General features: G+C 40.0%; 1 protein-coding gene across 1 annotated transcript in view; it reads left to right on the top strand.

The window, feature by feature from the left end:
• ank2b (ankyrin 2b, neuronal) overlaps positions 1-19,524 on the top strand; it is a 90,023-nt gene that overhangs the window by 42,296 nt on the left and 28,203 nt on the right. The window contains 23 exon segments of the mRNA XM_079295340.1: positions 929-1,126; positions 1,561-1,659; positions 1,802-1,900; positions 2,409-2,507; positions 2,633-2,731; positions 3,394-3,464; positions 3,466-3,509; positions 4,882-5,023; positions 5,504-5,515; positions 6,362-6,449; positions 7,187-7,290; positions 8,413-8,451; positions 9,779-10,003; positions 11,588-11,686; positions 14,271-14,425; positions 14,549-14,760; positions 15,606-15,810; positions 15,913-16,009; positions 16,123-16,351; positions 17,030-17,155; positions 17,320-17,442; positions 18,094-18,126; positions 18,449-18,470. Coding sequence (XP_079151466.1) covers positions 929-1,126; positions 1,561-1,659; positions 1,802-1,900; positions 2,409-2,507; positions 2,633-2,731; positions 3,394-3,464; positions 3,466-3,509; positions 4,882-5,023; positions 5,504-5,515; positions 6,362-6,449; positions 7,187-7,290; positions 8,413-8,451; positions 9,779-10,003; positions 11,588-11,686; positions 14,271-14,425; positions 14,549-14,760; positions 15,606-15,810; positions 15,913-16,009; positions 16,123-16,351; positions 17,030-17,155; positions 17,320-17,442; positions 18,094-18,126; positions 18,449-18,470 — 2,620 coding nt within the window.

Genomic DNA, 19,524 nt, shown 5'->3' with positions numbered 1-19,524 from the left:
CTAAGCTTCAGGCCACTGCTGAAAACAAAAGCTTGACTGATGTTTTATCTCCTGATATTGAAGCTTGGTGTTGAAAGTAGTAGACATGACGATGTCAAGCTGTACTTAAAATAAATGCAAAACAGCCATTTTATATTTTGAGTCAACAATTGTCTCTTTTTGTTTTTAAGACGCCTCAAACCAATGGTAATGAGGCAACATGGAGTTCTTGACTGTTATCTTCTTTTAGCTCCCAGTGAAATTGACTGTTTCGAAGTCATTATTATGTTTATTTAAATTTTTTGCTTTACAAATATACCGTAGTTTAATTTTTGATGAGGCTTATTTCCTGAAACAGCTCACTGTAGTCTTTAACAAACGTTCCTCAACCAGGAGGAAATGGTGTATTTGTTGGGGACTATTTTGAGCTGACACACATTTGGTGCTGTAGTGAGTATTTTGGAGCAGCAGGTGGGTGTTTGTGGGATTGAGTCCAAATAAGCTACAGCGTGTGTGTTCATGATGATGAAGCAACATGTCACCCAGTCCAACAGTGTGGCTCACTGGTTTGTTTTAATAACCATGGAGCTCTACGGCACACAGGAAGAAGAGATATCAGGCTTTGATACACACAATGCTTGGTGGTTTGCCTGTACACATGAGATTTGTTGACAGTGAATATATTGCCAGCCTTGTCCTCTAATACTCGTCAAATCACCTGGTAAGATGTGTATGTCAGTAGTGTGCTACTACCATTCTGAAAACATATTCGTTATATTTGGCATAAAACATTTGAGATTATTTTACAACATTAAAGGATAACCTGAAGTGACACCAAGGCTGTCAAGGTTAGTTCCTAGAAAGCGTTTTGTGATGCGAGGCTTTCAGCCGATGAGTCAGCAGTCTCAGTGATCGCTCCGCAGTGACACCAGTTTCTCTCATGAACCAGAATGGCTACACTCCGCTCCACATCGCCGCAAAGAAGAACCAGATGGAGATCGCCACGGTGCTGCTGCAGTACGGAGCCGAGACCAACAACCTGACCAAGCAGGGTGTCACTCCGCTCCATCTGGCCTCCCAGGAGGGCCACGCTGACATGGCTGCCCTGCTCATGAGCAAGGAAGCCCAGGTCAACGTCCAAACTAAGGTACTGTGGAGTAAGACAGCAATAAATCCTCAACGCAAGACAACAACATCACCAGTAGAATTACCATAAACAGTATTTTTGGTTAAGTATTTATTCATTTGAGGAACAACCCATTAATTATACCTCCAGTATCATGTTGTGTGAGGCTATAAATCATTTCACTTATGCTGTTGTGCCTTGTTACAGTTACAGTAACACTATTAAATCTCTTGGGAAATCAGAAAGTCTGAGTAAATGACAGAACATTTTCATCCTGCCATCTAGGTTTGTCTTCAATCAGCCTGTCAATCGTGAAATAATGAAAACATGTGAAGACAAAGTCTATCTTCTTCACAGTGTCAACGTAGCCACATTAGCTCATGTGCCTGGACAGAATGTGGTCTGAATGTGTGTGTTGTAACACTGTAGGTGTTCTGTGTGTGTTCCTCATGCAGAGCGGCCTGACTGCCCTCCATCTGGCGGCCCAGGAGGATAAAGTGGCTGTTGGCGAGATCCTATCCAAACACGGAGCCAACCTCGACCAGCAGACCAAAGTATGAACATACTTCTTCCATTTGCTGTGTTTATCCTCACACCTCCGGTCTGGTTACAGGATGATATCATTCAGTCTCCCCTTCAGCTGAAATCTCCATCCTCAATAACAGTATCCTCACAATGTTTCCTGTTGTTTTGCAGTTGGGATACACCCCGCTAATTGTAGCATGTCACTATGGTAATGCCAAGATGGTCAACTTTCTGCTTCAGAATGGAGCAAACGTCAATGCCAAAACCAAGGTACTGAAACTAAAGTAAAGCTCTCAGATACCATTTTAACATTCATTATTTAACATTCATGCTTTTATTATATCATTTTATTATCATTTCTAACATGCTTTTTTTAAGTCAATGAGAACATTTTCTCATTAGACCAAAATCTTTTAAACATTATAACAATATATTTTCATGTTATTTATATCTACTCACAAAATATAGTTTTTTGACAAACAAAACATATTTTTATTTAAAGGATGGTCGAGTTATTACACAACACATATATAGCTTGTGGAAATGTGAAACTTCTACTTTAACGTCATTCCAACTTTTCTCGTTAAAACTTGATATTCTCTTCTAGTTAGAAGTCGGTAATTTATATCAGAGACACACACTTTGTGAGGTTCATTTTATTTCACCCACACACCATTTCTCATCAGCTGCCTGAATGTTAAAGACATTTTTGAATGAAAGCAAACTTTGAATAATCGATTTATTTAACGTTTATTTAACGATTTTCTTTCCTCTCCAGAATGGATACACTCCCCTTCACCAGGCAGCCCAGCAAGGAAACACACACATCATTAACGTACTACTGCAAAACGGTGCCAAGCCCAACGCTGTCACTGTGGTATGTGAACAGCCACTGAACACACACGCACACACACACGCACGCACACACGCACACACGCACGCACGCACACATACTTTACAGTACAAAGACACACAACTCATCCACTGTGCTTCCTCGTCCAGAATGGTAACACTGCCCTGGGTATCGCTCGGAGGCTGGGCTACATATCTGTGGTGGATACGCTGAGAGTCGTCACTGAGGAGATCATCACCACCACAACGGTACGCCACATTATAAACAGCATATCATTGTAATCTAAAGTTTGAGGTTGTGTTATAGACGGCAGGAATCTGTGCTGGTTTGGAAATGTGTATTGGTGGAAACCCTAAATTAGTATTTTTAATTCGATTTTTAATATAATGAACCATCAAATGATTATTATTGCACACATACTGCGTTTAGAGCCCAGTGATCACTGTTGCAGCATAAACACATGTCATTCTATTTCAAAGCAACTCTATATATGCTTTGAAAGAAGAAGAAGAATACATTTTTCCACTTACAAATTAAAGGTATCATTCATAAGCAATGAAACACACCCTGACTTAATACATATGTGGTTGCTATACAAAACCTTAAAGAGCTTAAGCTTGAAATCGCTTCCCTTATTACGATTGGCCGTCTCTAGTACGTTGTCCACCCGGTCTATATCAATGAGGGTAAGTATTAAAACCTCTTCTCAGTATAATGCAGTATAATATCCATAATGACAAATCAGTTGAATCAACACGTCTCTGAAACAGTTTCAGCGAACACTGAACACCTTCAACAAATTGAGGATTTATTGCAGAGCTATTGTGTTCCACTCCAGCTAGGTTTCAGCTAGGTTTACTACCAGGTGTGAAATAGAGTTAACGGGATCCCTTTCCTCCCATGCTGCCAGACCGTGACGGAAAAACACAAGCTTAACGTGCCAGAGACCATGACTGAAGTGCTGGATGTCTCGGATGAAGAGGGTGAGTCATGTTGTACATCGGAGCCTGTCAACATCAACCCACAGTGGACTCCCCTCAAGGAAAGAGACCCGTCAGTGGTATTCTGACCAAGTGTCCAACAACGCTGTGATGAGTCACTGAACTACATCTACTGTTTGTCCCACAGCAAAGAGCTGTTTGTGTTCTTGACTTTGTGGTTGAAACCAATGCGCTTACTGGTTACTTGGTGTCCCTGCTAGTAAATAAATGTTAGGTTTTCCATTACTGTAAGTAGGGAACTTTACACATCTGTAAAATGACCAATGTTCTCTTTTCATTGGTTTATTGGTCAAATTCCCCCGTCTGAACATTGGATTTGTCAGGTGGCCAATAGAACAACTCCAAATATATTCTAGTGTAGCTCCATGTCTGATAGATGTGTTAATGGGTTAGTTGTTGCTTATGCAATATTCAGAATTGAACTGCATGTTTTTTCTGAAAATGTTTGTTCTCCAGAGAAGTTCAGAGCAAACAGATTGAAAATACTTCTTGTCACTTCAAAGCTTATATCCAACACCACAATGAAACATTGTAATATTCTGACTCCCTGGAATGCTGCTAAAACAATTCCCACCTCAACACGGGCTTTTGCATCTCAAGTGGGTGTTAGCATTGGTATTACTATTCATTTGATGTAATTGCCCAAAGATGTTTTTTGTTGGCGTAGATTCAGGGCAGCTTTAGAATCAGAGTGAGTGTAGGAATAACTAGTGGCTTGTATGTTTTTTTAATCATTTCAAATACAACAGTGACCACATTAAGAAGAATATTAACGAGTAGAAGTGAAACTCACTCAATGCCTGAAATGCCTTCAACTAAACATGAACATGATAACTCACAGTATGATGTTTTTCATTTTGAAGTTTGCTTTTACTCCTTCTTACACTCTGCCCTTTCCATGCAGCCAATACACTACCAGAACATCTCTGTCTAACTACATATGTGTTTCACTCGTCATGCAGGCAGCGTATAATGCTCTCTGCTAGACCAGGGCCAAAGTGTCTTAGCTGCCATTTGGGTGAGATGTCTGACTCGGCTAAACCCTGTTTTACTAAATTTCTTGCCTGATGATTGTCAACATAAAAACCTTTGATTGTCGACAGGCCCAGATTGAAAATATGATTACTGCAAAATGTCTGAGTGAATTATTCACAACAGAATCTTACATTTTGTGCCAAGTCAGGATTTTAAAATATAATCGCTGACAAGGCTGAATTTATCCAATATAATAATGACTATAATAAAGAATAATAATGATGAATGCTGTGAGCCCCAGGCTGCAATTTAATGTCGATGTTCATGTCACTTAATGATAACCCTCACCCAAAAGCCTGGAGTGTTGCTTTAATGTTTGTTTTGTTTTCATTCACCTCCACCCTTCCCTTTTCTCTCCCAAGGTGATGACACGATGACCGGTGACGGAGGGGAGTATCTGAGGGCCGAGGACCTCAGGGAGCTGGGAGATGACTCCCTTCCAGGACAGTATCTGGATGGAATGAACTACCTCCGCTTCAGCCTGGAGGGGGGGCGCACTGACAGGTACATCGAACTCTGCCACATGTTTCACTTTACCAACAAGCAGCTCAAACTATTTGACTGGGGCGAACCAACTGACTAAAACTATGCCTGGAAGTGAGGAACTTGTTCTTGCATAGGTTGCATCTGACCCAGCAGATGTTTACGCTCGTCTGCTTCATGCACTAACAAATGCTCATCTGCTCCATGGAGCAAACAACTGTTCCTTGTGTTCCAAACACTGTTTAAAAGCAGGAAATTAAGCTGTTGTTCTCATTTGAACATCCTCTTTGTGACATGTAAAACCCACTTTTGACCCTGTTCTATTGCAATTATTGATATTTGCTGTATATGGTTGATATGGTTAACTTTATCATCACCATTCCTCTTGAGGACAAAACCTCACAAACTGCCTGTATTTGTATGTGTGTATGTGTATTTATGTGTTTTGCAACCTCCCCTGCTCATACTTCATCATTGGTCTTCCTTGTCATGCCTTCATAGTCGAATGCAAAGGTATGTGCTGACGCTGGCCTTCATCTTCATCAGTCTGTCTCCCTTTAGCTGGATATTGCACTTGTTTTAGGAGTGAATGAAATGAGATAGTTAGTTGTTTGTTAGTGTTGGTTGGTATTCTGTTCACCACTTTGGCCCATCCATTCATGGTCCCCAGAGGATGAGTACTAATGACTTTGATAATCTCCGTCTTTGTTTTTTATCTGCTCCATCATCAGGTCGAAACTTATTGACTTTGGTTTATAACCAAATACTTAATAGCATTCCCATCAGCTTCAACTGTAGTTTAGGTTAACTGATAATTTGCAAAATGGTAAAAATTATAGCTGCTTAAAATCAGCTGTTAGCATAGTCAGTGTGAGCATGTTAGCATGTTTGTATTCAGTTTTGTTTGAAGTATTACTGTACAAGCTTACAGTAGTATTCACCTGCTAGTGTGACTTTAGACTCTTAGTCTTTCAGCGTTGTTATTTTTTCATTTTAAGCGAGTAAAATGGAAAACGTGTGTCAGCCTAGATGCAGTTAATATTCTTATTTTGTTCTTGTTAAGAAAACACTAATGTGAAACCTAGTTGTTGTTTCACCATCAACATTTAAACTTAACTGTCCATTCCTTAAATTACATTCATACAAGTCATGAGCTCGAGGGTATGAAATGACCTAACTCTTGTCCACATCAACTGATTCTGACCGTTTTTCATATGAACATGGAACCCTGTTTGTGGGATTGAATGAAAGTGTACTTTTCCTTGTAGTTGTCATTCATTTTGTACCCGCTGTGATCTCTTCTATTGTCTTGACCAACGAGCTTCACTGGCTTCATGCTTTTCTTCTTCTCTGCTATAGTTCAGACAGGTCCTTCACACCCACCCACCACAGCTACTACTCCCCTAAACATGAAGGCATCATAGATGAGATGCTCACCGGTCACCAGGTAAAGTACATGGTTCATTATCGTCAGCCATTGCAGAGGAAACAGAGTTTTTTCTAGTTGCAAATAGTACAATACTTTAACTATTTTCTTTCTGGTAATGGAGTATTGGAGTAGGTGTAACTGCAACTTGACTCACTTACTCACTCACTCATTCACTCACCACTCACTCACTCACCACTCACTCATTCACCACTCACTCACTCACTCATTCACCACTCATTCACTCACTCACTCACTCATTCACTCACTCATTCACTCACCAGTCACTCATTCACTCACTCATTCACTCACTCACCACTCATTCACTCACTCATTCACTCACTCATGCACGCATTCACTCACCACTCACTCATTCACCACTCACTCACTCACTCATTCACCACTCACTCACTCACTCACTCATTCACTCACTCACTCACTCACTCACTCACGCATTCACTCACTCACTCACTCACTCATTCACTCGCTTACTCATTCACTCACTCATTCACTCATTCACTCACTCACCACTCACTCACCACTCACTCACCACTCACACGCAACCGATCTCATGATGCTACTGGCAGAGTTAACTACTCTATGTTGATTATAGTTTAAGGGGAACATTGGTGATTTAGTTTTCAACTTCCATGAATGGCAAGTAAAGAATAATAATATAGGTATGATCTTTAGTTCATAATGCTACATACAATCATTTCTGTTGTATGTGTGATAAGAGGTTCTTTGTTTGGCTCCAGGTCTCGTCACTTGCCAGGGAGTGTGAGAGGGATTCGTATCGTCTGAGTTGGGGCACCGAGAACCTGGATAATGTGGCTTTATCCTCCAGCCCCATTCACTCTGGGTAGGTCCTGTCAGATCTGGAGCAAATCATTGTATCTTAAACATTGCACATTTTACACTCATATTGAACACAAATGTGGTAAAATGTTGATGAATCATTTTTGGGAAAATACAATTGAAATAATACCAATCACACCTCAAAAAAAAAAGTGATTTCTGGGGTCTCAAAATTACACAAATATTGTTTTTCTGAAAGTTTCATGGCTTGTAAAATATATAAATGCATACATGCTTTGTTCTTCTTTCCCAATGATTTACATTTTATAAAAAGGAATACATTTAGTAACTAATGTTTTATTAACAATTGAGAAGTTCATCCCAGACCACAGGCTGCTTGGCGAAGTGTGATTCCTGTTGTGAAATGTGGCCTCGCTCAATCTTTGAGCATCAGTCTGATCCTCAATACAAATATATATTCTTGATATCCGGAGTGAAAAAAAATCCAAACTAAATAGTTAAAGACAGTTCAATATTTTGGGAAATACACTTATTAGGACGCAGAAGTCAGGATGAAATTAGCTTAGCTTAGCATAAAGACAGGGGTAAACAGCTTGCCAGGCTCTGTTTAGCAGATGATTACACTGTCATGAAATAGTTCCAGCATGTAACTCCCCTTAATTCCACAAAAGTTACATTTTTACATTTTAATTTGAAAAGAGGTTAAATAAACGACATATGACATATAAGAGCTTTAGAGGTGTTAGACAGTTCATTTTTCAACTTTAAGCAAGCTGCTTCCCCCTGCTTCCAGTCTTTATGCTAAGCTAGATTAGCGATTTCCTTGGTACAGCTTTGTACTTAACACACAGACATGAGATTTAAGTGTTAAACTATTTCTTTATGCAACTAAGGGATGCATAGAATATTGTCCATGTTTACAATGTTGACATTAGTAACATCAATGACACTTTTTGCAATTATGTTTTCGTGATTCTTGCTAAACATATTTGGTGAAAGTTCCGTAAATACTGATTTGAATCGTCACTACTCTCCTACAGTACATAGGCAGTATTGAAATGTAAGTCATCGTGTCAGCCCTTCCCTTATTCTGACTGTCTCTTGTCCGCTCTTGTTTCTGCTTGACTTTTGATTCCTTTTTGTCTGATGTGGTTGTTGTTTTTAGCCATTCCTCTCCGTGCCACGATCATGGAGACCACAGCAGGTGACCTTCTGCACCTTGGATAAATCATTGTCCTCCTCATCGTCATCATGCTCTTCCTCCCCTCACAGTGTGCTCTCCTGGTGGAGAGGTGTATGTGTCCCTGTCCTCAACAGACATTGCCTTATAGACTTGGTTGTGGGTTTGCAATGTGTCAAATCCTTTTAATCTGACTTAAATGTCCAAACTCTGAGTCCCAGAGTTGATGTCCCCACATGGACATATCATCTGATTCAGAACGTTCAGGAAAACAAATCTTTAATTGTGGATATCTGGGCAAAAAGAGGCGGTGTAAGTTGAGGACATGTTTGTGGATTTCATACAATGTCTTGTTTATTGAGCATTTCCACCAACATACCCACCAACCTCAGATTTAGTCTTATTGTATAAGATAAGTATTATTGTGTACTTTATACAGCAAAATGGGTTGAAGCAGAAAAATACTCTGATTGATTTAGTGTCTGTCAAACAGAAAAGCTTTATTTTCTGACCATATTGAATTAAAGCATCAAAGTACTTTTCAGCAGTGAAGGAAATAAATCTTCGTCTTCTAACAGTCGTGAATTCAATAATATATGGGTTTATGTCTCTATGTGCTTGTTAATGTTGTCTGTTTGGGTAATGACCTGGTGATGATCAAATTGTAATGTCACTTCATCATGCCCATACTCCCGCTCATTGCGATGTGTGATCCATGTGCATTCGGTATTTTCCACTTTGCATGAGGAGCGAGCTCAAAGAGTCTCAAGCTGTTGAAGCTATCGTTTGATGCAACTTGACCAGATTCCCAGAGATGGAGCTGTTGATCGTGGTGACCATTCAGTGTTGAGAAAAGAGACACCAAAGTCAGCGAAATGGCCCCACTGTCTGCATGGCTATTCTTACAGATAAACGATTTGAACTTTTGTTCATCAATATACAACCTGTCAATTTGCAGCCATTTTAAACAGGATATTACATATTTTACATTAAATCTTTTGAAATATAAAAATAGCCATTATTCTGTAATTGCCACCTTTGGTCACAGTGGCTGCTGTTTTCTGAGACCCTGTTTTGAAAAGAGGAGTTGACGAAACAATCTCCACTCAGTTGCTGTTTGTTTGTTAATTGACTTCTAACTTGACGACTTAAAACAGCCACATTAGCAGTATGTGTATAGTAACCACTTGAGGCAGCTACTAGTTCTTAATTCTCTACCTTTGAGGTACTGCTAGTGTTATCACATGGGCAAACAATCTACCACGTCGGTTTGGTGTCTATATTCCCGTCACTTAATGGGATTAATGAGAAATGTCGTTAATTTGTGGAAATATCTCCTGTTCCGCCTCAGCTTCCTGGTCAGCTTCATGGTGGATGCCAGGGGCGGGGCCATGCGTGGTTGCCGGCACAACGGTCTACGCATCATCATCCCGCCCAGGAAGTGCAGCGCTCCCACGCGGGTGACGTGCCGGCTGGTGAAGAGGCATCGTCTGGCCACCATGCCTCCGATGGTTGAGGGCGAAGGCCTGGCCAGCAGGATCATCGAGGTGGGGCCCTCTGGAGCCCAGTTCCTTGGGTAAGGCCGCAGGGATCGATGATGGAATGAGTGAATGAAAGTTGGTGGATGTACAGGGGTAATGGACAGGTAGCAGACAAATATAACAAATGCAGAAATCAGCAGTTTAACGAATTGATACAATTTTGTATCATTTCATTTCTAGTTAGTGGTTTTGAAGGATCAGTTCCTGTACTCTTTCAGTTTAGAATATCCAAACACAGGTTTGGATATTCTATGTCACTAATCTTTGACATTTATTCGGATAATACAATTGACAAAGTGTTTAATATCTCATGCATGCATCTCTAGTGGAAGAGGGAATATAAGTGGGAAGAGAAGAACAGTAAAACAGGAATAAGAGGTCAGACTATAGTCTCTACATTCATGCTATGGACACTGATTTGTATCCCTTTTAATGGCAATTTCACAACGTGCTGCCCTTTTTCTTTCAGATTAATTTAACCTCTGCCTCTGCATTACTAAAACTGTTTCTGTATCTGCTCTTGCTTTCTCTCAGCACCAGGGAAATGTTAATCTTTGCTCTTCAGCATGCCCTGATTTCTTTCATAACAGCTGCAGTCCAACTCGTTTTGACCTCCTTAACCCTCAATGAAAAAGCCTTTCTTATGAACCCCACCTCCAGTATATTGCGCCATGATTGGTTTGATGTGTGGCCTCAAATTCTGCCCTCTGCTGGTAATGTTTGAAAAATAATAGGATGAAAGCATTCATGCTATGATTATGACTCTCCCCCGTAATAATAGGAATGAGATAAGTTATTCATTAACTATTTATTGCTGACAAAAACTACTGAAATATGTTGTTCTTATTACTATGTTTAAATTAACGTTATAAAATGTGTGAGTATTTAACTCTGCAGTGAAAGCTGTCTGACTTTACCTTAAGATGATTGTTCCTATTATAAATGTAAATTATATATATTTTATTATTTGCCGTGAAAGTGGTAACATTTGAAACTGCAAAATGATCTTCAGTGGTCTATAAAAACTTATATTTCTACAGAAACCCAAAGCGTTCAAAGTGATTTAAATACAAGTTATATTATAATTTATATAGATGTGAAGTAATATTTTTTAATAATATGATTAATAATTAATTATTAACAATGAATACCGAAACTAATATATAACAATGCAGTTGTGACATTGTCGATCCAGGCACTGACCTGTTTGTCTTGATTGACAGACTTTGCCATTAAAAGTGTCATTATGACATGAATCTGTTGTTGGACAAAATAGCACTGTGAATTAGTTTATTTAGAATTTTGAAATTCAAACAGCTTGACTTAAATGAAATGACAGTAATAATGAAACAAAGCAGGAAGGAAAAAAAATATGTTTACAATTTTATTTTTCCAATATTTTTCAATATTTATGTTGTATATATATTATTACATTTTATATATACATTTTAAAAACTTTTGGTCTCCATAGATACTCGGCAAAAAATTACGACAGTGTTATTAATCTCATTCAAGTGTTGCAAATCAGTCCCCAAGGTTTCTATTTTGCACCCATCCAAACCATTGTGTGTGCTCTTTCTTCCTCACTGCTGCGTATGGACGCTTGGTCGATCACACAGTAAACTCCATCTCCCCACTGCCCCTCCACCTCTTAATGAGGGAGAGAGTTTGGTTAGCAGAATCCTCCAGCTCGGTCCGCCGGGGACAAAATTCCTCGGGTATGGTGGAAAAAAAACGTTTTTGTATTTGAAACAATCTATGGATGCCAGTCTCAGTGTTTTATCTTACAAACCCTTCCATTTCATGTCATTTTGTCCATAAGTTACTGTGTTGTGTTTGCGCTGGTGTCTTGTATCCCACCTCATCTGCTACTTATGACCCTCTATATCACATTGCTGCGAGATTACTTTGCTGATTCTATTTAATTGAATCCCCTTCTTTGCTTTGCCTTCTCCAGTTTTTGTGTTTATGTTTTCTTGCTTGCTGTTTTCTTAACAAATGCGTGTTAGTTTTTTTTCTATTCTGTGTGAAATTTAAACGGTTGTCTAGCCTGTGAGTAGGTAGGGAACCAGGTGAAATTTGACAATATGGTGTGATTGGCTCTGTTTTTTATGTCTTTCATGTAAATGTTAAGTTGACCAACAGGCTAATTTCACAAATTGGTAGTGTAACTAAGCCATGCATGTTTTTTGGTCATTTTCCTTGATATGATTTTAGCCTGAAAGCTTGAATTTTAGCTACTTTTTCACAATTTCAGCCAGAACTTTGAAAAAATAAGGAAGTTATGTCTAATGCTGCGTTCACACCGGTCACGTTGATTTTTTGACGCGCGTCGAGATTACATACAAAGTCTATGCACAGACGCGATGAGACTGGCCCGCCGCGATTTTGCGATGGCGCGTTGGACGCGTTTTTGCGTTGGATGCCGCAAAATTGGCAACGCGCGAGTTGAAATTTTTCAACTTCTGCGAAATAATCGCGTGACGCTGTGGCGCGATAGCCTATCAGCATTGAGTTGCTCCCACTGTCATCACTGACTTCCTGCCATTGTTGAATCAGGAAATAAATCCTGTAGCCGTCTGTGTTCACCCAGAGCTCTACGATACCTCATATCAACAGAGACCGGACCAAACTATGTGTATTCATGTGTGTGTGTAAACCATACGGTACAAACAATGAACAGACGCTGCCGTATTTACGTCTACGTGACGTTATTAAGTGCTGGTGGAGCTGCTATGATGTTAGCATAGCCTAGCACCGATCCATCAGAGCTCCATTGAGAAGACAAGTAGCCTACAAATCACCATCATTACGTAGTTATTTCGGAGTCCCTTCACAGCCAAATCAGTTTATTTTGTGTTCCTACAGCTGTAGTAAACAGGGACCGGTGGCTTGCTAGACAGTGAATACAGCTCGCTACAATCCACGGAGCTCCTCTGAACAATATTATGAACCAGACATGACGGCGTTTTGGCATTCCGACATTTGAGGGACTTCCACAACACGTACAAAGCAGCAATTGTCCTTATTCCTTTCACGGTTGAAAGCGGAAAGAAATGACGGCCAGGTGAACGGCTTCCAGTCGATAAACCACGCCCCCTCTCCGGCACTACGTGATTTTGCGGCGTTTGGTGTGAACACGACCGCCGGCGCGTTGGACGCGATTTTGCAGTGCGTCAAAAAATCAACGCGACCGGTGTGTACGCAGCATAAGGACATGAACCCAGTTGATATTGTTTCTCCTGCCACCACGTGGGACATTCAAAGTGAAAATCTGGCAAGTGCGCATTTTAAAATAGCATACAAATAGAAATACATATTATCATCTACTGTCAGGCCAAAGAACCCTCAAAATATCACATGAAAATATCATCAGTTAGGCTTTATAGCTGTGTTGGTCCTATCTTGGATTGTACTTGTAGCATGCCTGTTATAGATATGTGTTGTAGCTAGTTTGTTGTGATTATGTGTATCAGGTAAGTATTAAAGTAACAGTTCAGTACTTAAATATTGATTATAATCAATCTACAAAAACATTTTCCTCATCCCCTGTGGGTGTTTTGACAAAAGTGGTGACAATATCTACTGTAGTTTTCAAAGCACCGCCTTCTCAAACTACAGCCGCAGCACGATCCACGTAGGATATGTTCAAAACGCTGAGTAAAATATGACCAAATGCACTTCCTGTTTGTCGTACTATTTTACTTATTGTGACATGTGTTGCTCACAACTAGCTTTTTACATTGTGGTGAGCAACTAAGATAAGCAGCTCACTGTGCAGCAGTAGAAGTCTGGAAACTTTTCTCGATGCAAATGAGTAAACAGTAAAATTAGATCAATTCTTTCAGGTAAACTACAAGTTAATCCACCTGGATTGTTCACTTGCATGGCTGATGCAACCAGAGCACTTGATCAATGCTGAAGTCAGACCAAACAGTCTTGTTTGTCTTGTTCTCTTAAAGATCAACAGACCTAGATCCTATCAGGTTGCTGACACCATCCAGGTTACACCTGTGACTATGTTCATACCCGCATGATGGAAACCCAAGTCATCCAGACTTCATAGAACTGTAATTACATCCATAACTATTATGTGTAGTACTGAAGAAAATATAAACGAAGCTTACCATTATTCAATCAAGCACAATTTGAAAGACAGGACAATCGAAGAATATCTAAGGTCTTCTTGAAATGAAGGAAAGTAAAAAGTCAATTCGACTTGCCCAGATGCAGTTATACACACATTGTTATCATCCATGCCATTCTGTACTTACTCACACTACCTGGCCTCTACCTCTCCAGTCCTGTGATTGTGGAGATTCCCCACTTTGCTGCGCTTCGGGGGAAAGAGAGGGAGTTGGTGATTCTGAGGAGTGAGACCGGAGAAAGCTGGAAGGAGCATCACTGTGAACACACTCAAGAGGAACTCAACCAGATACTCAATGGCATGGACGAAGGTCAGTCTCTGATGGTGTAACAGTAGACTGCACCATAACTTTGGAAAAGCAGACTTAAAAAGAATAAATGTAGTCCTACTTTATTGTCCCTGACACAAGTTCCTTTCTTCCCCCTTCCTCCAGAGCTGGATACTCCAGAGGAGCTGGAGAGGAAGCGCATTTGCCGAATCATCACAAGAGATTTCCCACAATACTTTGCAGTGGTGTCGCGCATCAAGCAAGATAGTAATCTGATTGGTCCTGAAGGAGGCGTCCTGAGCAGCACTGTTGTGCCCCAAGTACAGGCAGTTTTTCCTGAGGGTGCCCTAACCAAGAGGATCAGGGTCGGACTGCAGGTATTTGACGAAAGCATCAGTAAAGTCAATGGGACCCTGTGATATTTACTGTACAATTGCCAGATTTTTTGCATCTGTATAATCAAAGCATAGCATACAAGCTTAGATATCAAACCATCCCAAATTAAAAAAAGTAGACAGAATACAAAAGTTGAATCAGTGGATGATGCTAGATGAATATCAGGCGATCATCGTCGTTACAACTAAACCTTTGGGGAACATGAATGCCTGTACTAAATTGTCTGTCATTAAATCTCAAAGTAGTTGTCAGGAAATGTCCCTCTAATTTAAAAACTTGCTGATGGTTCCAGACGAATAGTGAAGAGATCAACAAAGTTGTTGGACTTGGCTGTCTGGAAACAATAAATTCTGTCGATCCATCTATGCTAATCCATCTTGTAGATACTGCAGTCGATAAGTGATTCGACCTGCTGTATGAATCTTTAGGATTCATACTCTTGAAGATGATGGATATTTGTAGAAAATTTCCGTCCAGACAAAAGTGGTGGATCAACCAACTGACAACGTAGCAACTTTATTATTCCAATAGTCTCAGTGCTATCGTCTGGAATCCATTGTAAGATTTCTGTTTGTCACGGTGAGGATGGTCCATATTATTTTCTGCTTAAAGGGGCAATACTATACCATGTGGATGGAAATGCCGTTGCCTGGACCGTTAGATGAGATGGGTGTTGAATGTCATAGCTTGTAGTCAGTTACTTTGCAACCTTGGTTTAAAGTTCAGTGCAGCCAACATTTCCGTCAGGAGATCATCCTCAGTACATGGCCTTAGCTCAGGCTTCACCCATGTGTAGGGTTGCTGTATACTCTGTCTTCTCCCCTAGTCCCAGCCAGTAAGTGTGGATGTAGTGAGGAAGATCCTGGGGAACAAGGCCACATTCAGCCCCATCGTCACCCTGGAGCCTCGCAGGAGGAAGTTCCATAAACCTATCATCATGACCATCCCTGTCCCCAAGAGCAACTCAGACCTGGTCCTCAATGGCTTTGGAGGAGACACCCCCACCTTACGACTGCTTTGTAGTATCACAGGTTAGAGAACTCACGCAAATACATACACAAAGCTGTGAATAGACCGAACATACAAACGCTCACATTCTAAAATGTCAATCTTGGATTTGTGTCCATGTGCAGGTGGAACGACACCTGCTCAATGGGAGGACATAACAGGAACCACTCCGTTAACATTTATCAATGACTCTGTCTCCTTCACCACCAACGTGTCTGCAAGGTAACACAAAAACATATTTGTTGTAGCACAACTATAACTGATGTAGTATAACTGATTAAAAGAGCTGCAGACCTAACTTCGCTGGTTCTTTCCAATCCCCTTCTGCTTTCTAGATTCTGGCTGATAGACTGTCGGCAAGTCCAGGAATCTGTCAATTTCTCCACTCAGGTCTACCGAGAGATTATCTGTGTCCCTTACATGGCCAAGTTTGTCATCTTTGCCAAGACCCACGATCCCATTGAGGCCCGACTGCGGTGCTTCTGCATGACAGACGACAGGATTGACAAAACCCTGGAGCAGCAGGAGAACTTCACAGAGGTGGCCCGCAGCCGAGATGTCGAGGTAAGGAATGAGTGGGAGAGGAACATATATATGTGTGTATATATATATATATATATATATATATATATATGTGTGTGTGTGTATATATATATATATAGATATATATATAGATATATATATAATACACAATTAACTGATTTGCTTTTATTGTGAGAAGGTTTTGAAACATCACATTCTTGATTTCTGAGAAATAAGATGAAAGGTGATGAAAGTTGCCTTCTTTACTGATTTCTACTACAGATCTACATTGATCTGTGTGTGATCTGCATAATAGTTGTGCTTGTGGATAGTTGTCTTTGTTGATGCATGTACACTGTGAACTAAAGGGGGCCCAGCATGGTGCCTTGGGAAAGACCTCAGATCGGGGGCACAGTAATGGAGGCACTTCAGACTACTCAAAAAGTTCTGTTTAATACGTGTGATTTAAACCAGTATGTAGTGGTATCTGCCACTTTTTCACCAAAATTGAATGATCAGCAGTACCAAATGCTTGGCTCAGATTGTCCAGTTTTAGTGCTGTGAAATAAATAGAAACCTCATTAAAATGTATCTAAATATCATGGTTATTGATAAAATACGTTTTCGAAAACTTTTGACTTTTGAAATGAAAATGTCGATATGTTCAATGGACAAGGCTATGTTTCATGAGAAAATAAGTGTACTTGTTCTATTTCTCAGGTCCTGGAAGGTAAACCTATCTATGCAGACTGCTTTGGAAACCTTGTTCCACTCACCAAAAGTGGCCAGCACCATCTCTTCAGCTTCTTTGCCTTTAAGGAGAACAGACTAGCACTCTTCATCAAAGTGAGAGCTATTTTTTATTTAAAACAAATAAACAACCACCAAGCTTTTTAAGCAAGTGTCAACTATAATTCATCATGTCGTATTTTTCTAAATGCACATAACATTCTAATCAGAGAAGATTTCTCCTAATGACTGAGTAATGCTGAACTTCTTGGCTGTTGCAGATCAGAGACAACACTCAGGAGCCGTGCGGCCGTCTGTCCTTTATGAAAGAACCCAGGAGCTACAGGTCACTCACCCAAAATGCCATTTGCAACCTCAACATCACCCTCCCATCATACGGCAAGGTAAAGGCACTACACTGTTGTTTGACTCAAAAACAAGATTTGTGTTCTTGTTAGTTCACAAGACGCACTATATTGAAATACTATATTTGTTTGTAAACTGGACAATACTCTAATATTGAGTCCATTTAATCTCCCACTTATCAACTACTACATTATTCCGAAACATATCTCCAATTACTTTCTTATTCAATATTCCAAAATTGACTTTCTTATTTCAAATGTTTGACATCCCAAGTAGTTAACTGTGCTAATTCTGTAAGCACCCAACATTATAGTGTTGATACAAACTGCCTTCTACCCAGTGAGCCATCTTCAAGACTGTACTAGGCAACATTGCAGGCTGGTGGCCTTTAATCAGATCAAAACTAAACTAAATATCATAGACTTCAAATCCCAGATGTCATGAGATGTGAAGGCACGTCATTGATGCTTCCTGCTGAAGCGCCAAGAGACAAAAAGAGATCAAAGTAGAATTGAGGCGAACAAGATGATTCTGTTTTTACATCAAAGATGCTTTAAAGACCTCTCTAGCTTTCCCTGACATCACACTGACTGCTTGTCGTTGTTGCACTGTCTTCTTTCTACCTCTAATGTTGCTGTTGTTTCTATGTGCACATCTTTCTGCTTCACGCTGCTTCTTGCTCTAAAAAGGAGTCCGATTCAGACCAAGAGCAAGAGGAAGAGGTAAAAGCAACCACTGCTTCCCCCGCCCTCTTCTACTAACTAGCTATGCTGACCTGTCCTGTCCACTGTCTTATCATGAGGACTAAATATAGGACATGTTCACAAGTCGTCAAATATTATGTTTTAGATCTATTTTGTTGATTAAAGTATGTTAGATTGTGATTTGTCATTGGCATAGCTAATTTTTGCTGTTGTGTTATATGTGTTCATTGTGTTCTTTTGTTTTTAAAGTAGCAGCTGTAATAGTAGTCGTAGTTTTAGAATATTCGGCACATATGAGTGGACGAAACAATACTAACTGTATTTCCACATTATTTTCCAGACCGGCAGAACGCTACAGAAATGTAAGACATTTTTTTTTTTCCATTTCATTCTACTCTATAACATGTACTAAAATTGTTCTTATCTATAATAATACTACATGCCTTTATTAATCAAACTAATATGACAATAACACTGATATTGTGTGGGTAATTCGTCAGATTTAGTAAAAGAAAGTGTGCAGAGGAATAACCAGACTGATCCCCTGACACCCCCAGCTCAGCCCTTAGCTAAATCGTAGACCATATACATATTGTCAAAGCCCTTTAAGCTTCATGTATTTTTGTCCCCTCACACAAACTCCCCTCGTCAAAGTTATGTTTCTCCTGAGGTCTAACTTCACTTTTAATTTTGCTTTATTTCTCAATTTCACACCTGCCTGATTGTCTTCGATTTAACTCTTTCCCCCTCACGATCTGAGATTTGACGTTTCGAGAAAGAGTGAAACAGTGTGTACATCTATGTACATGAAAATGAAATGCATTCATAGTGTGCTGAAGTTTATTCGACAATGGCCTCTAATATTTTGCTGGCTAAATGCCATTTTTGCTGTGCCAATGTTGTTGTTTTTTTGCGCCTGTTTGGTCTTTTATTGGCTCCAAGCAAACCTGCTTGTGTTGAGGTGGGTGTAGTGACACAACTGGAGTTGTGAGGCAGCACAATCCAATTTGGCTACTTTTTTAGCATTTTTACCTGCACAGTTATGCAGATCAGAGACAACACAGTTATACATATCAACGGGATGTGTGACTTCCAATCAATTGTAGTTGGTTGAGGCAGGAAGAAGGCAATGATATCAGCTTTTAAAGGAGATGAGAGGAGGGTGATGTGATTTGTAGTTACTGAAGCACACCGGGGGCCTGTACTACGAAGCGAGTTCAACACAGACAAGATATATTTTGATTATCATGCTTAACTAACCCCAACAATCCCGCTGAACGGTCCAGCAACATTGGTTAACAACTCAGGTTTTCTAAATCGGGCCGTGAGTGTATTTCCCATAAATGAGCGACGTTTGCTGTATATGACCAATCACAAACATGGACAAATCTGCTGTCAGCAGAGGAGCATTTATAC

This window comes from Melanostigma gelatinosum, assembly GCF_949748355.1.
Source record: "Melanostigma gelatinosum genome assembly, chromosome: 23".
Lineage (NCBI taxonomy): Eukaryota > Metazoa > Chordata > Actinopteri > Perciformes > Zoarcidae > Melanostigma > Melanostigma gelatinosum.
The sequence above is the reverse complement of the archived record's forward strand: the minus strand, read 5'-3'. Positions and strand labels throughout refer to the sequence as shown.